We start from the raw sequence: 14,424 nt of genomic DNA, 5'->3' as shown, positions 1-14,424 counted from the left end.
CCCTGGGTTTGTCCTCCAATGGTCCCTCTGAACATAGGCTCTGGAGTCAGGCAGTCAAATCCCACCTCTGCCATGACTAGCTGTGTTTCCCTGGGCAAGTTACTTAACCTTTCTGTGCCTCTGATTTTCTTCTCCATGGAGATAATCATGTTTCTCTCAGAGGCCGTAATGAGAATGAAATTAAACAGGACGATGGTTAGCATAGAGCGGATGATGCACACACGATCATTGTCCTCCTTACTCCATCAACTTAAACTAAATCACAGAGACCAACTCTCGTTTGCTTTAAAATAAGGGGAATAAATAACCCAAAACTGCAGTTAATGCAAACAAACAAACAAAACAAACTACTTTTGGGCTCCAGGGTGATATATTACTATTTTTCTTTTTATTGCAGATTTAATCTCCTAATTGTCTCGAGTATTAAACAAGGCTGATAGTAAAACACGAATTTATTTCATCAGCTCCTGTAGCTTAGCAGAGAGTAACTTGGCTGGGGGTCAAAATATTTTCACAGAGAAACCAGCAGCTGGAGATTTTTCACTTGCTTCTGATGACAATAGTTTAGGGCCCTGTAATTTGCAAGAGGCCCCTAAACACATTGGCCATTTGATCCTGTGAGGTGGGTGTTATTATTGCCCTTTTCAGGGTGGAAAGACTGAGACCCAGAGTAGTTAATCAACTTGCCTAGGGTCACACTGCTAATACATGACACAGGTGGAATCTGATCTCAGTCCTTCTGATTTTAAAGCCTGTCATGTTTCCTTTGCCTCACAGCTGTCTTTGTGCTCCTCGGCTCCTGGGATACTATTAATAGAATAAAGGAGTCCCCTCACTTCTCCACATTTGACCCTCCAAGAAGTTCAGGATCAATCAAAGAAAGTGTTCCCTTTGGAATTTCTTACTCAGGAGAGGTACCAGCTAAAAATGTTGAGTGTTTCTGGAAAAAGGAGAGTTTTTCCAAACAAAGCCTGGAGAGTTAGTTTGGGGCATGTAGGAGAACATGTTTCAGGGAGACAAGAAGATGGACCCTCACTACACATCCAGTGCAACAGGTCTGGGCAGGTGAGAGGAGGGAAGGCAGGGTCCTGAATCTATGCCCCTGGTCCCAGGATCCCAGGGCTCTCATTCCAGGCCATCCCCTGCGAATGGCTTGGAGATGGGCAGGAGCCTCTCAGCAGATGCTGACTGGAGCCTGTGCCTCCCCCACTCTCTCCCGGATTCTCTTCTCCCCCTCCTTCCCCACTCAAGACACCCACATGCTTTTTGCTGAGGGTTGTGGGCAGGTTATTCATTCCATCTGCTCCCTAAGAAATCATCTAAAGGGCTTGGAGACACTGGCTGCTTCCCTAGCCCCCTGCACAGAACACACACACACACACACACACACACACACACACACACACACACACACACATCTTTCACATCATCTGATTTCTTTTTTCTTTCTTTCTTTCTTTTTTTTTTTGAGATGGAGTCTCGCTCTGTCGCCCAGGCTGGAGTGCAGTGGCACGATCTTGGCTCACTGCAACCTCCACCTCCCGGGTTCAAGCCATTCTCCTGCTTCAGCCTCTCGAGTAGTTGGGATTTACAGGTGTGTGTCACCACGCCTGGCTAATTTTTGTATTTTTAGTAGAGATGGGGTTTCACCATGTTGGCCAGGCTGGTCTCGAACTCCTGACCTCAGGTGATCTGCCCTCCTCCACCTCCCAAAGTGCTGGGATTACAAGCGTGAACTACCTTGCCCAGCCAGCATTAACTGATTTCTGTAGTGCATACTTTTCCAGGAGGACATCTGTCTACCACCCCGTGGTCCTGGGTTCAAGTCCAAGCTATGTCAATGTGACTGTTCTCCGAACTTTGGTTTTTCCACTTTAAAAAATTAAACTTAAAAAAATTATAGATGCGCATGCAGTTGTAAGGTTGATCAGTTTTTAAATGAGGAGTTTAGACTAGATGATTTGTCCATACAGTGGGCCTGGTCCCAACTTGGTGTTCTGTCCTTGTCTGTTTTGTGAGAGTCTGAAGCCTGTGAGCAGGGCTGGAACTCAGCATAACTGCGGCTGGCGTGGCACTTCCTATAAGTGGTGCCAGGGTCTCTGTCCTGATGATAGTTCTCTGGGACACACAGGACTCTCACCTGCTTCCTTGGTCCGGATTTTGCTGGAGGGCCCACTAGGCTCCCCAGTGCCCAGAATGTTGCTGGCTATGACCCGGAACTCATAGTCCATCCAGGGGGTGAGGCCCAGCACCTGTGCAGTCTCGGCATTGCCCTCGATGTTTGCAGGATCTGCAAGGCACCAGGGAGTCCATGTTCCAGCATTTGCTTATTCATCTGGATGCAGAGGGCAGGCACTGGCCTGAATCACCACTTATCTACCCAGCCCTCACTTCGGTACTTGCCATATACTAAGCACTCAGTACCTTTTTCAGAAATTATTGAAAAACTACTCAATTTCCCTATCTTGGTACCTCTGCTACTGCTGTGTGCACCCCCACGCCCCTACGAATGTTTTCATTGCTCCAGTAACAATCCTACCAATTCTTCAAGGGCACAGACCAAGCGCCTCCTCTTCTAACTCTTTCCCGACTGTCCTGCTTCCTATGTGACTGTCTTGCTGCCTGCCTGCATGCTCTCTGCTGGCAGAGGGCAAAGCTTGTCCCTCTTGGAAGCTCCAGGCTCAGCCCTGGCCCTCAGACCCCTGATCCCCAACCCTTGACCCTTTCTACCTCCTACACCCAGCCAAGCCTTATCAGCACTGACCCGGGTGGGGTCACACTTACTGGTCCGAACCTGCTTCCACTTCCCTGCAGGTGGAGTGCGAGCTTGCAGGGTGTACTTAGCAATGGGACTGTGGTTGTCGAAGCCACGGCTCCAGCTGAGCTGGATGGTGGTGTCGCCAATGTCCCTCACCACCACGCCTCCTGGGGGACCCGGCGGACCTGCACCAAGAGGTCAGAGCACAGTGGGTCAGAATTGGGCAGCTTCCAATTTGAGCCAACCTCCTCCCAGCCAGGCTTGAGCTGGTACAGTACCGAGACAGGTCAGCAGAGGGCGCAGTGAACACACACCCAGGAGGGAGCGCCGGCAAGGGATGTGGGCAGTTGGGGCGGGTGCCAGTTGGAGGGTGGAGGGATGTGTCTCAAGGCTGGGGGCCTCACAGAGGCTGTCACGTGGAGAGGTGCATAGATTTCCCAGCACTAGGCTTTGAAAACTTCAGGGCTCAGTAAAGCACTCCTATCTTGGGATGTGTTTAGGAGTGGATTTTTTAAACTTTGGCCTTGGAAGAAAAATGTCCTGATCATTTAGGTCCTGTGAAGAACCGCAGGATATATCCAGCTCACAGGAGTTCCGCCAGAAGCCCTTCCCTACAGCTTTGAGGGAGGGGAGGGGAGATGGGGCGAGCAGGTCAGAACAGCCCAGCTGGGCTTTAAGGGAGTTAGGGTAGGAGTAGAAGTGGGAAACCCCTCACCTCGGACCAGGACTGTGGCCTCCTTGGATGCGCTGTCCACCACTGTCTGGGCCATGCACGTGTACTTCCCCCCATGGCGCAGCTGGGCATTCAGGATGGTCAGATCCCCAATGGTCTCCTTCTGCACATGGGGACAGTTAGGGGCGGCAGGTCAGAGCACCGGCCCTGACCAGTGCAGCAGGCTATGAGACATGAGGCAGAGCTTGGGAGTCCCCTACTCCGTGACATCCATGGACCCCGCTGGATCTCAGTTTTCCTGTCTGTTCAATGGGAGGAATCACGACTCATCACTTAGAACCACTGGGGACTAAACAACAAAGTTTGTTTCAGGAGACAGTCAATGACTGTCCACATTAATAATGTCATTTGCCCTAGGGGGCAGGCCAACAAGAACAGTAGTGGGAGTGTCTTGGTGGCTGCCCACAATTCCAGGTTTGTCCCTAACCCTCTCCTATATGCATGGTCCCTGGGTGGAATCCAGGAAGGACGGCTATTCATCCAAGGATGAGTTTGCCATGCGTGGGCCTGAGGGAATGGGGGACGCTTAGGCTATGGGGAACTTAAAGGTGGGGATGGCTAAGGACATCCTGGGGCCCCTGTCTCTCTGGAAAGAGGGAGAAGCCATGGGGCTCTGGCCGTAGGCCTCACCACATTGGTTCTCCGGTAGTGCCCTCCGGGCTTATCAAAGTCGATGGGGAAGTCGTCCAGGGTCCAGGTGAACGTGAGGTCCATGGTGGGGTCGTGGGAGGCATGGCACTGTAGGGTCAGGTTGTCACCCAAGTTGATGTCGGCACTCGAGGGTGCTAGGGTGATCTTAGTTGCATCTGCCAAGTAAAACAAGGCCCCTGGGTGGATGGGGGAGGAAATGGGCACAGGCAGGGTCCGCAGGGCAGGCTGAGAGGCTCTGTCCTAAGGCCCAGCAAAAAGAAGAGGCGGTGTGACCCACATGTCCCAACTGCCCAGGACTGCATGAGTGTGTGGCAGGCAGGGAGGCATGACCGGAGTCTCGATGGTGGCCAGGGGGTGGTCCCAAGCGAAACTGAATCCGGGGGTGGCCTCGACACCAAACTAGGAGCAATGTGGGACACAGGAGCAGGATGACGGGGAGGACAGTACCCTGAGGAGGCTGAGTCCCCGGCCTACCCACATGGCAGCCCTCACCTCGCACAGACAGGATTCCAGTGCTGTTGGCTTTGCCCATGAAGTTCTCAGCAAAGCAGGTGTATTTGCCTTCATCTGACCGACTGATGTTTCTTATGATCAAGGTGCCATCTGGAGTTACAGTCACTCTGTGGCAAGGACAAAGCAGATGTGCCCAACTCAGGGACGGTTGTCACAGGAGGGGAATTAGCGTTCTAACGAGGAGGAGCAGGAACTGTGCAGGGTGGGGTGTGGGTGGTACCTGCTGCTGTTGACCAAAATCTCCGTGCCTTTGCTCCAAAGCACCACGGCCTTTGGAGCTGCCCGGGGCTGGCAGGGGATAACGATCTCTCCCCCGCGGGCTGCAGGGATCAGACGCCTCACAGGATTCAGCCTGAAGTCAGGGGCGAGTGCTGGAAGGAAAGGGGAGAGCCACAGAGAAAAGTACTGTCACCCTTGATGAAGACGTTACTTGGCCTGCCCTTTGAGGCCACCTCATGAGTGACTCCTACCAGCACCTCTTCCAGAATTCTTTCAGAACCAAGCCCTTTTTTCTCTGGCCTAAGCTATCAAATCTCCTGCCTGGACTATTGACAACACCGTCCTCCCCAGCCCCCCGCCCCTCAACCCCCCCGCCGCCGCCACCCCACTTCAGTCTTCCTGTTTCTGCGCGTTCCTCCTACAATTTTTTCTCCACCCAGCGAGGAATGAACAGCTTTTTCAACTCACACTCTGGAGCCCGGCTCTTCACAAATAAGTCTCCATCTTTCCAATCACATCTTGCTCCACTCTCTCTCCCACTCATTATGTTCCAATCACCTAGCCTTTTTTTTTTTCCCCTCTCTCTTTTGAAGTTGTGAAGTCTTTTCCTGCCTCCAGACCTTTGCACTTGCTGTAAATCTTGCCTGGAAATTCCCCAGATCTTCACGCGGCTGGCTCCTTAACATTCAGGTCACAGCCTAAATGGGACTTCCTCATAGAAGACTTCTCTGACCACCCCATCTAACAGGCCCATCTCACGCCCATCACTCTACTGGATTTTCTTTTATTTTCTTTTAAGACAAGTCTTGCTCTGTTGCCCAGGCTGGAGTGCAATGGCACAATCTCAGCTCACTGCAGCCTCTGCCTCCAGGGCTCAATTGATTCTCCTGCCTCAGCCTCCTGTGTAGCTGGGACTACACGTGTGTGCTACCATGCCTGGCTAATTTTTGTATTTTTCATAGACATGGGGTTTCACCATGTTGCCAAGGCTGGTCTCGAACTCCTGAGCTCGAGGTGATCCACCCACCCCTGCCTCCCAAAGTGCTGGGATTACAGTCATGAGCCACTGCACCCTGCCTGGATTTTCTTTATACTATATTTGATGGCTAGCTGAAATTGTTTAATTGTTTGATTTGGGGTTTATTTGTCCCTTTCCCTCTACTGGATTGTAAGCTACTTAAAGGCAGAGACTGTATCTTTCGTATTCATCCTCTGTGAGGTGTTGAGTAAGTATTGGTTGAATGGATGAAGGAACGAATGAATGCTTCTTAGCAAAACGTCACTAAAACTTGATGTGGTGGGTATCGCTGTGTCCATTTTATGGATGAGGAAACTGAGGCTCAGTGAGCTCAAGTCACACAACTAAATATTAGCACTGGCTGGCATTTCCCAGGCACCAGCATAAAATGGGCAGGCCTTTTATGCTGTACCTCTTTCATCTCACTTGTTCCCTACAGCAGCCCAGGAGGGCAGGACTATTATTGCCTACATTTTATAATCAAGAAACTGAAACACAGAAACACTAAGTAACTTGCCAAAGCTCACATAGCTGAAAGGGTTGGGTTACACAGATCTGATTGATTTGGTTTCCGTTTTTTTTTTTCAGTGCAGCAAATATTTACTGTGTGCCAGACATGGGACAAGTCAGAGACCCTGCCCTCTGGCAGCTCTCAACCCTGTGTCTCATCTCCTTTCTTAAATCTCTGAGTTCTCCTACTTAGACACTTGGAAAACCAAGGAAAATTGCCACAGGGTATGTGCGTGTGTGTTTGGAAACACCTAAACTCAGAGCTCTGAAAGCCACCATATGCACGTCCTTGGGATGTCCCCTGCCTCCCTGGGCCCCTTACCTTGCACGGCTAGCTCGGCACTGGCGTAGATGGTACCGTGCTTATTCTCTGCCACACACTGGTACATGCCCGAGTCCTCCAGGCTCAGCTTGGAGAACCGCAGGTCCCCGGCCAACACCTCCACCCGGTTCTGTGCAGAAGAGCCCAGAGCCCAGGGGGATCAGGACCACTGGAGCCACAGGGAGGAGGGGTTGGCAGGGGTGGGGGCAGTGGAGACTCTAGGCTGATAATCCCTAGAGCATATGGCTCGTATGTCCAGTCCTACCTCAGGGCCACCTGGAACCTCAGGATGCAGATTACCCAGGCCTCCCCAAAGCTGGAAGGGTGAGGTGATCCAGTCAGGACCACATCACTTCTTTTGTGGCTGAATTGTGCCTGGATCCAGGCCCAGCCTGTGGCCATGGGACTGGGATGGGAAGAAGTCCTCAGGTGGTCCTAGGACCACCCTTTGGCACCCTAATTAGCCCAGAGGGCTACTAGTGGTGCAGGGGAAGTTCTGGGGGGTGAGGGAACCAAGTGAGCAGAGGACAGTTATGTGTGGGAGGAATCCCACGTCTCCTACCTGGGAGGCCAGAGGCTCCCCGTTCCGCAGCCAGCGCACTGTAGGCCGGGGCTTGCCGGCGGCTGCACAGCCCCAACGCAGGTTGGAGCCAATGTCAGCCTCTGTGTCCGAGATCACTTTCAGCCACTCAGGCTGAGCTGTGGGAGCCCGGAAAAGAAAACCTGGCATGAGCTAGGAGGAGCTTCCAGCTCATTAAAAGGAACAGAAAATCAGGGCAGCAGTACCTGTGCCAGACAGCAGAGGGTGCCATCAGCATTCTGGGACGGAGAGGACAAGGAGGAGGGGGCAGGAAGAAGGAGGCACAAGAAAGCTGGCACTCTGTGGTTGTGCCAGTGGCTGCTTTCGCAACTTAAATCGTTCTGGAGCCTCCTGTGTGCTTTCTGCACCCCTGACTGAAGCTCTGAGCTGACCACAGCACTAGCTTCTTCTGGTCCCAGACTCAGTGCCGTCCTAGGGCAAGCAGGCTCATGCAGGGGGCTTCCCAGTCTCCTCCCTGACTTTTGGGTCTGTTTCCTTGGGGACAAGGGTGAAGGCAGGAAGGGGGGTTGGGAGGGGCGGAGAAGGTGTCCCTGGCTCTGGCTCTGTACCCTGCACGATGATGCGGCCCTGCACGGTGTCTCGGCCCTTGGAGTTCTCTGCCTCACACTCGTAGGTGCCCTCATCCTCAAAGCTGACGCTGGGGATCTGCAGGGTGGGCTCAGCTGTGGTCCACTGTGGGGACAGGGAGCCGTCCACTTTGCGCCACTTGATCCGGGGTACAGGGCTGGCAGGAGAGACAAAGCCAGAGGGTGTGGGCTAAGCTGGGCCTACCCCTCCAGTGCCCACAGCTCCTCATACCCAGACTCTCAGGCCCTCCTGAGATGCTGGGCCTGGGAGGAACAGAGGGAGACAGGGTGCCTTCTGGCTGATCCTCACTCTCTTCTCCCAGGTAGGCTCGGAGCACACGCAGGGAAGGGGCAAGAGGCAGGGCTCCTCTACCCATCCCTCCTGCAACAACCCTCGAGCCAGGGAAGCTGGGCTTCTGCGGGGTCTGCACTCTGAAGCTGGGTCTGCCCTCTGCCACAGTGGCCTGTGACCTGGGTCTTTATGGGTTCTCTTTTCCGTTGCCTCTATAGGGCAGGCCTTGCCCCTACTTTTCAAAGGGACTTTAGCTATTAGTAATCTGTGCACTAAAACGGACTGAGGTATCAGTTTTAATGGGTTAATATATTCCTCTTCCACATGCTTTTCTTTTTTTTTTTTTTTTTTTCAGATGGAGTCTCGCTCTCTCGCCCAGGCTGGAGTGCAGTGGCGCGATCTCGGCTCACTGCAAGCTCCGCCTCCCGGGTTCACGCCATTCTCCTGCCTCAGCCTCCAGAGTAGCTGGAACTACAGGCTTCCACCATCATGCCTGGCTAATTTTTTTGTATTTTTAGTAAAGATGGGATTTCACTGTGTTAGCCAGGATGGTCTCGATCTCCTGACCTCGTGATCTGCCTGCCTCAGCTTCCCAAAGTGCTGGGATTACAGATGTGAACTACTGTACCTGGCCCCCTTCCACATGCTTTTCATGTGGATTTTCTGGAAGCCCAAAACTTCCCACAAGGCAAAGATTATCCCAGGTAACCACAGGAGATAGTTGAGGGAGGAGGGGGCCAAAGTACAAATCACATTCTTTCTTTCATTCTACAAACATTTATTGAGCACCTGCTGTTTGCTTAGCCCTGTTCCAGTGAATCCTTCTAGGAGTGCAAGAAAGAGAACGCTTTCTGTTGTGATTCTCAAATAGATCACTGTTAACATTCACGGAACACTTTCCTAAATTCCAGGCACTGTTCTCAGCACCTCACATGTATGAACTGATTTAATCCTCATGACAACCCTATGAGGTGGGTACTACTAACACCACCATAAAGAAACTGAGGCACAGAGAGGTTAGGCAGTTTACCCAAGGTCTGCGGGTGGCAGAGCTGGGATCTGAACGAGGCAGACAGGGTTGGAGTCTGTACACTGTGCTGCCTACCTCCAGCCTTGGGTGTTACTCGGGTTGTCTGAGCCTGCCATGTGCTGCTGGAGGACCAAGTGATTCTGGCCGTGGAAGGCCCCTGGCACATGCAATGCCTCACCCAGAGAGTTAGTGTCCAGTGAGTGGTGGTCGATGCCCACTGTGTGCCCAGTACTTTGCTAGACCCTGTGAGGGACACCAAGATGACAGCCCTGACTCTGCCTGCCCTCACCCTGGGGTCACCTGTGCCCCCAAGAGACTGCCCTGGTACCCCTCCCTTTTCACACTCACTTCCCAAAGGCAAAGCACTCCAGGGTGACCTGCTGCCCCACCAGTGCATAGGTCTCTGCTGGGAACCGGGCCTTGATGCTGGGTGCAAAGAGCCGGGTATCTGGGGAGAGAGAATTTTACAAATCAGATGCAGATGACTCCAGGTCAGGTGCTACCGTGCTTGGGATCTCAGCACCTTTCAGAGCCAACTATGTCTTGGCAGCTGTGTGGAATCTCCCTGAGGCCTAGGGCAAGGGCCTGAGGATTTGAAGCAGGAGGATCTGGGGGTCCAGGGCCTGGAATCAGTGCCCTGCAAGCCGATATTCCAATCTCCAAAGGAAAAACCCTTTTCCCAATGCCCGCTGACCCTTCCAGTTCCCTCCCTCCCGCCACGCCTGGCCAAGCCTGACCTTCAGCAGCCAGGTTGAGCTGAGCAAATTTGCTGAAGACGCTCTTGGTGGAGAAGTCCATGTGGCTGGTGGCCAAACAGGAGTAGTTGCCCAGGTCTGAGGCATTGGTTCGGGCAATGTACAGATTCCCTGTGGTCTGGGACACGAAGTGACGCCCGTCCGTCGGGATGAAGTTGGGGAACTCGTTGAGGAGCCAGCGGTAGGACAAGCCTAGGATGTGAGGAGTTTGAGGAAACCAGGGGGTGCCGGGCTAACGGGACCACTCTGGGTGGGACCCCAGCATGCTGGTGGGGTTCTGCAAGCCCTGTCCTGACAGCCACCATGCTCTGAACTGGGGCTAAGGGGAGACCTAGAGGGAAGAAGTGACTATTCCTGCCCTTAGAGAGCACTAAGTCTGTCAGGGATCACAGCCCTCAGGGACCACCCAGTTTGAAGGTGGAAGCAGGGCACAGAGATGGAAAATGACAGACCCATAAAGAAAACACAGATCATTTAAAATTACGGTCCCAGGGATGGGTGCTTCTAAGGGTCATTTCCAGGGGTCACCTTTTATTCCATCCTCCTTCTGCCAAATTTCTGGTAGCCCTTCCTGTGCCCTCTCTCACCGTGGCCCAAGGTCTGGACTCACCTGGGTAGTGGGCAGGTGGGTTACAGGGCAACATCACCCCCCAGCCTTCATGAGTTTTCACTGGGTCTCGCTCCTCCTTGGAGAATTCCTGCAGAACTGGAGGCAGAGACCAGGGGCTCAGGCACTGTCCTCCTGGCCTGCGAGCCCCTCCCTGACTCATCCTTCACGGAGAAGCAGCAGTTCACTAAGGCATGTCATGTGAGGTCAGGAAGGCCTGGCTTGAGGGTGTCACTTGTCCTTTCTGGGCACTTTCTCCTAGCCCCCTCTCCCCCTCCCGCAAAGTGTCTTGGTCCCCTGCGGGTCTCACAGCCGAAGCGGAGGATGGCCTCCCTGCTGACAACGGTGCCCACTGGGTTGGAGGCCAGGCACTGGTAGACCCCGGCATCCTGTGCCTTGGTGGGGTTCATGATGACCAGGTTGCCCCCCACTAGCTGGTGACGGGAACCTGGCTCCAGCTTCATCTCAGTGCCATTCATCTTCCACCTGCAGCAGGGGACAGAGGAAGGGGACCTCTGAGTCCTGCCTGGTGGCAGGACTGATGAGAGGGAAGGTTCAATGGCTGCCCAGGGCCTCCCAGCACCCACTGCAGAGGCCTTACCGATAGGTGGCTGGAGGGCTGGCCCGGGCGCGGCATGCCAGCAGCACCTGCTCCTCCGTGGACTCCTCTGGGAATAGCACACTGAGGGGTTGGTCTTCAAAGACAGGCCCAAAGGTGGTTGGGGATCCCAGGGCTGAACTCCAAGCTGCAGGTGATGACACCACCAGAGGCCTCAGAGCCTGGGCCTGGCCGGAGCCTGGCCTCTTGGGCTGCGCTGTCCAGTAAAACTTTCTCTGATGATGGGAATGTTCCATTTTCTGCACTGTTCAATGTGGTAACCACTAGCCACGTGGGGCTATTGAGCACGTGACATGTGGCTATTGCGACTGAGGGACGACATTTTACATTTTATTTAATTCATTTAAATTTCAATTTAAATAGGCTGGGCAGGCCCCATCTGGCCATATCAGTTCAGTCAATCACCCATCCTACACTCAGGCATTGAGCACCCGCTCTATACCCAGCACTGGGCTAGAGACTGGCTTGTAAAAATGATTAAGACACAGTCCCTCTTCTTCAAGGGGCTTGTGGTCCAAGGAGGGAAACAGGAAATTGGCAGTGCAAGGTGGCAAATGCCATAAAGTTCAAGGTGCTGGGGCCTCAGAATGGAAGCAGTTCTACCTCTCAGGGGGCTTTCAAGGGAGCCTTCCAGAAGAACTGATCTGTGGGGTGTGAGGTGCATGAGACATTGCCAGCCACAAACATGCAGAGAGGATGTGTGTCCCTGGAGCCTAATACCCTTACCGGGGCAGTGTGGACCCGAAGCCTGGGCCTGGAGACTAGACTGGCCCTCTACTAGCCGTGGGACTTTGGGAAAGTTATGGAATCCTTCTGAGCCTCAATGTCTTCACCTGTGATATGAAAAGAATATGAATTCACCTCCCAGGGTCTGCATGAGGATTCAGCCAGACAAACCCTTGGAAGGTGGCGGGCAAGCAGATGTCTGCTGGAGCCACGTGTTGGGTGGGGACTTGGAAGAGAAGATGGGTAGAGGGTGGGCAGTTTGCTTTGATGGGTGGAGGGTGGGCAGTTTGCTTTGGTAGGTGGAGGGTGGGCAGTTTGCTTTGATGGGTGGAGGGTGGGCAGTTTGCTTTGGAGGCAGTTTTATACAATTCCAGTATCACAATTCAAGAAATGTTCAGAAAGGGAGTGACTTGCCCATGGTCACCCAGCAGGTCTGTGGCACAGACAGATCAGTTCCTCCTGAGCTTGGTGGACCAATGAGTACCACACAGGCAAATGGGGCAGACCCCTCTCTTCATGCATCATTGTCCTGCTGCAGGGCAGGGCAGGGGATGAAGAGCCACAGATTGGCCGGACATCGAACCTGCCTTTCAACAGGGCTGGGGTGGGCTCTCTGCTGACCGGTGAGGCCAGTCCGTTTTGCCTCTGCCGAGTCAGGTGGGAGCCAGGCTATCCCTAATTGGCTTCTACCTCTTAACACAGCTGATTTCAGGCCTTCCTTGGTGGGTCATGAGGAAAGGGATCCCCATTAACCAATTAGCTCCTTTCCTGGCGCATCCAGCCGTCAGTCCTCTTCCAGGGGTAGGGGGTGGCCCCATGCTGCAGCTGAGGCCCAGTCCTGGCCCCCTGGGAGTGAGGGCAGCTGCTAAGCAGCTCTCAGAATGAGGTAGGAGGCAGGGCTCGCAGAAATGGCCCGGTGCAGGCATCCCTTGTGCCATTCTCCCTCACTGCCGCCCCAGGCCTCAGAGGCGGAGGCGGCGGGCGGTGACAGCATCATCTCGGCTGGAGAGCCCAGCTTAATCCCAAGTTAATGATGGTGGTGTAGGGTAGGAACCCTGCCCCAGCTGGCACTGCTGGGAGGGTGTGCAAAGGAGGGGCTGGGAGGCAGCCGGGCTGCTGGGAACCACCTTGTACAATAGCAGCTTCCAGGAACTCTGGGTGATGGCGTGGCTGAGTGGGCTTGGGTCACGTTGATACATTCAGACTCTTTCTTCCTGAGAAGCCTTTCTCCTCTGCTCTCAGCCGTCCACTCACCCAAATATTCACATACACGCCCCTCTGCATCTCTCACCTCCACACATTTTCCTATATGCACACTCATATCATACATAAATTCGTATATATGCACCTCCCTAAGCTGCTCAAATGGCCAGATACACACATTTACACACACATCCATTTCCCCCCGACACACAGCTATAGATGGCCATGGAGACTTTTATATATAATCCATGCATTCATAATAATAAAAATAATAATAAAAATAGGTGCTATTGATGGAGTGCTTACTATTTATCCCATACCATGCTCCATATTTCCTTCTCATAACCTCTTTACAAGATAGGTATTGCCATTTTCTTATTTTCCTGATGTGGAAGCTGTGAGTTAGAAAGCTTTAATAACTTGCTCCAGATCCCACAGCTTGAAGGAGCAGATCTGGGAGTTTGGACCTTGGCCAGGCTGACCCCACCACCAGCATTCTTAACCCCAGTGTCCCTGACTCTCGACCTCTGTTTCCCATCAGAACCACCAGAGGCCGTGCTCCATCTCACAGATAAGGAGTCAGAATCTCTCGGAGTGAGGCTTGGGAGTCCAAGTCTTAGAAAATGCCCCTGGGCATTCTGCAGGGAGGCTGGGGTATGAGAGCTGGTCGCACTGTGCTGTGAGACTTTCTGGACACATTCATTATCCCCAGCATAGCACCACCTCCATGCAGACACCTCACTCATACCTCCAGCCTCTCAGCCATCCATATCCACAGACACCCTCACACACCCACACTTACCTCTTCAGCTACATACACACCCACCCACACATGAGCCTTCCCGTGTGTGTGCTTACACATGCACACACAAAAACACACTCTCTGCCTGTAATCCCAGCACTTTGAGAGGTGGAGGTGGGAGGATCACCTGAGGTCGAGAGTTCGAGACCAGCCTGGCCAACATGGTGAAACCCCATCTCTACTAAAAATACAAAAATTAGCCAGGTGTGGTGGCAGGTGTCTGTAATCCCAGCTACTCGGGAGGCTGAGGCAGGAGAATCACTTGAACCCAGGAGTCAGAGGTTGCAGTGAGCCGAGATCACACCACTGCACTCCAGCCTGGGTGACAGAGTGAGACTCCATCTCAAAAACAAAAACAAAACCCCAAACAACAACACCACCACCACCACCACCACACACTCTCCCAGGCAAGGCCAGCCCTTCCTTATTCTTGTTCCGCATCCTCTCCGATTCTTTTCTGATGCCCTGTCATGGTAACTGTTCCCCCAAACACAGGCAT

General features: G+C 53.2%; 1 protein-coding gene across 11 annotated transcripts in view; it reads right to left on the bottom strand.

The window, feature by feature from the left end:
* Positions 1–14,424, bottom strand: part of CNTN2 (contactin 2) — a 40,970-nt gene that overhangs the window by 14,746 nt on the left and 11,800 nt on the right. For all 11 annotated transcript variants that reach the window (XR_013414783.1, XR_013414761.1, XR_013414766.1 and 8 more), the window contains 14 exon segments: positions 11,177–11,321; positions 10,886–11,061; positions 10,579–10,674; positions 9,951–10,160; positions 9,562–9,661; positions 7,874–8,049; positions 7,287–7,423; positions 6,725–6,854; positions 4,876–5,026; positions 4,635–4,762; positions 4,122–4,297; positions 3,474–3,594; positions 2,785–2,943; positions 2,141–2,290 (listed from right to left, as the gene is read on the bottom strand). Coding sequence is in view for 4 of the 11 variants with exons in the window: in XM_077995664.1 (XP_077851790.1) it covers positions 2,141–2,290; positions 2,785–2,943; positions 3,474–3,594; positions 4,122–4,297; positions 4,635–4,762; positions 4,876–5,026; positions 6,725–6,854; positions 7,287–7,423; positions 7,874–8,049; positions 9,562–9,661; positions 9,951–10,160; positions 10,579–10,674; positions 10,886–11,061; positions 11,177–11,321 (2,055 nt within the window). In the remaining 7 variants the exon portion in view is untranslated.

The sequence above is a fragment of the Macaca mulatta genome, chromosome 1, assembly GCF_049350105.2.
Source record: "Macaca mulatta isolate MMU2019108-1 chromosome 1, T2T-MMU8v2.0, whole genome shotgun sequence".
NCBI classification, from domain to species: Eukaryota; Metazoa; Chordata; class Mammalia; order Primates; family Cercopithecidae; genus Macaca; species Macaca mulatta.
Note: the sequence above shows the minus strand (reverse complement) of the source record. Positions and strands in the feature narration are given on the sequence as shown.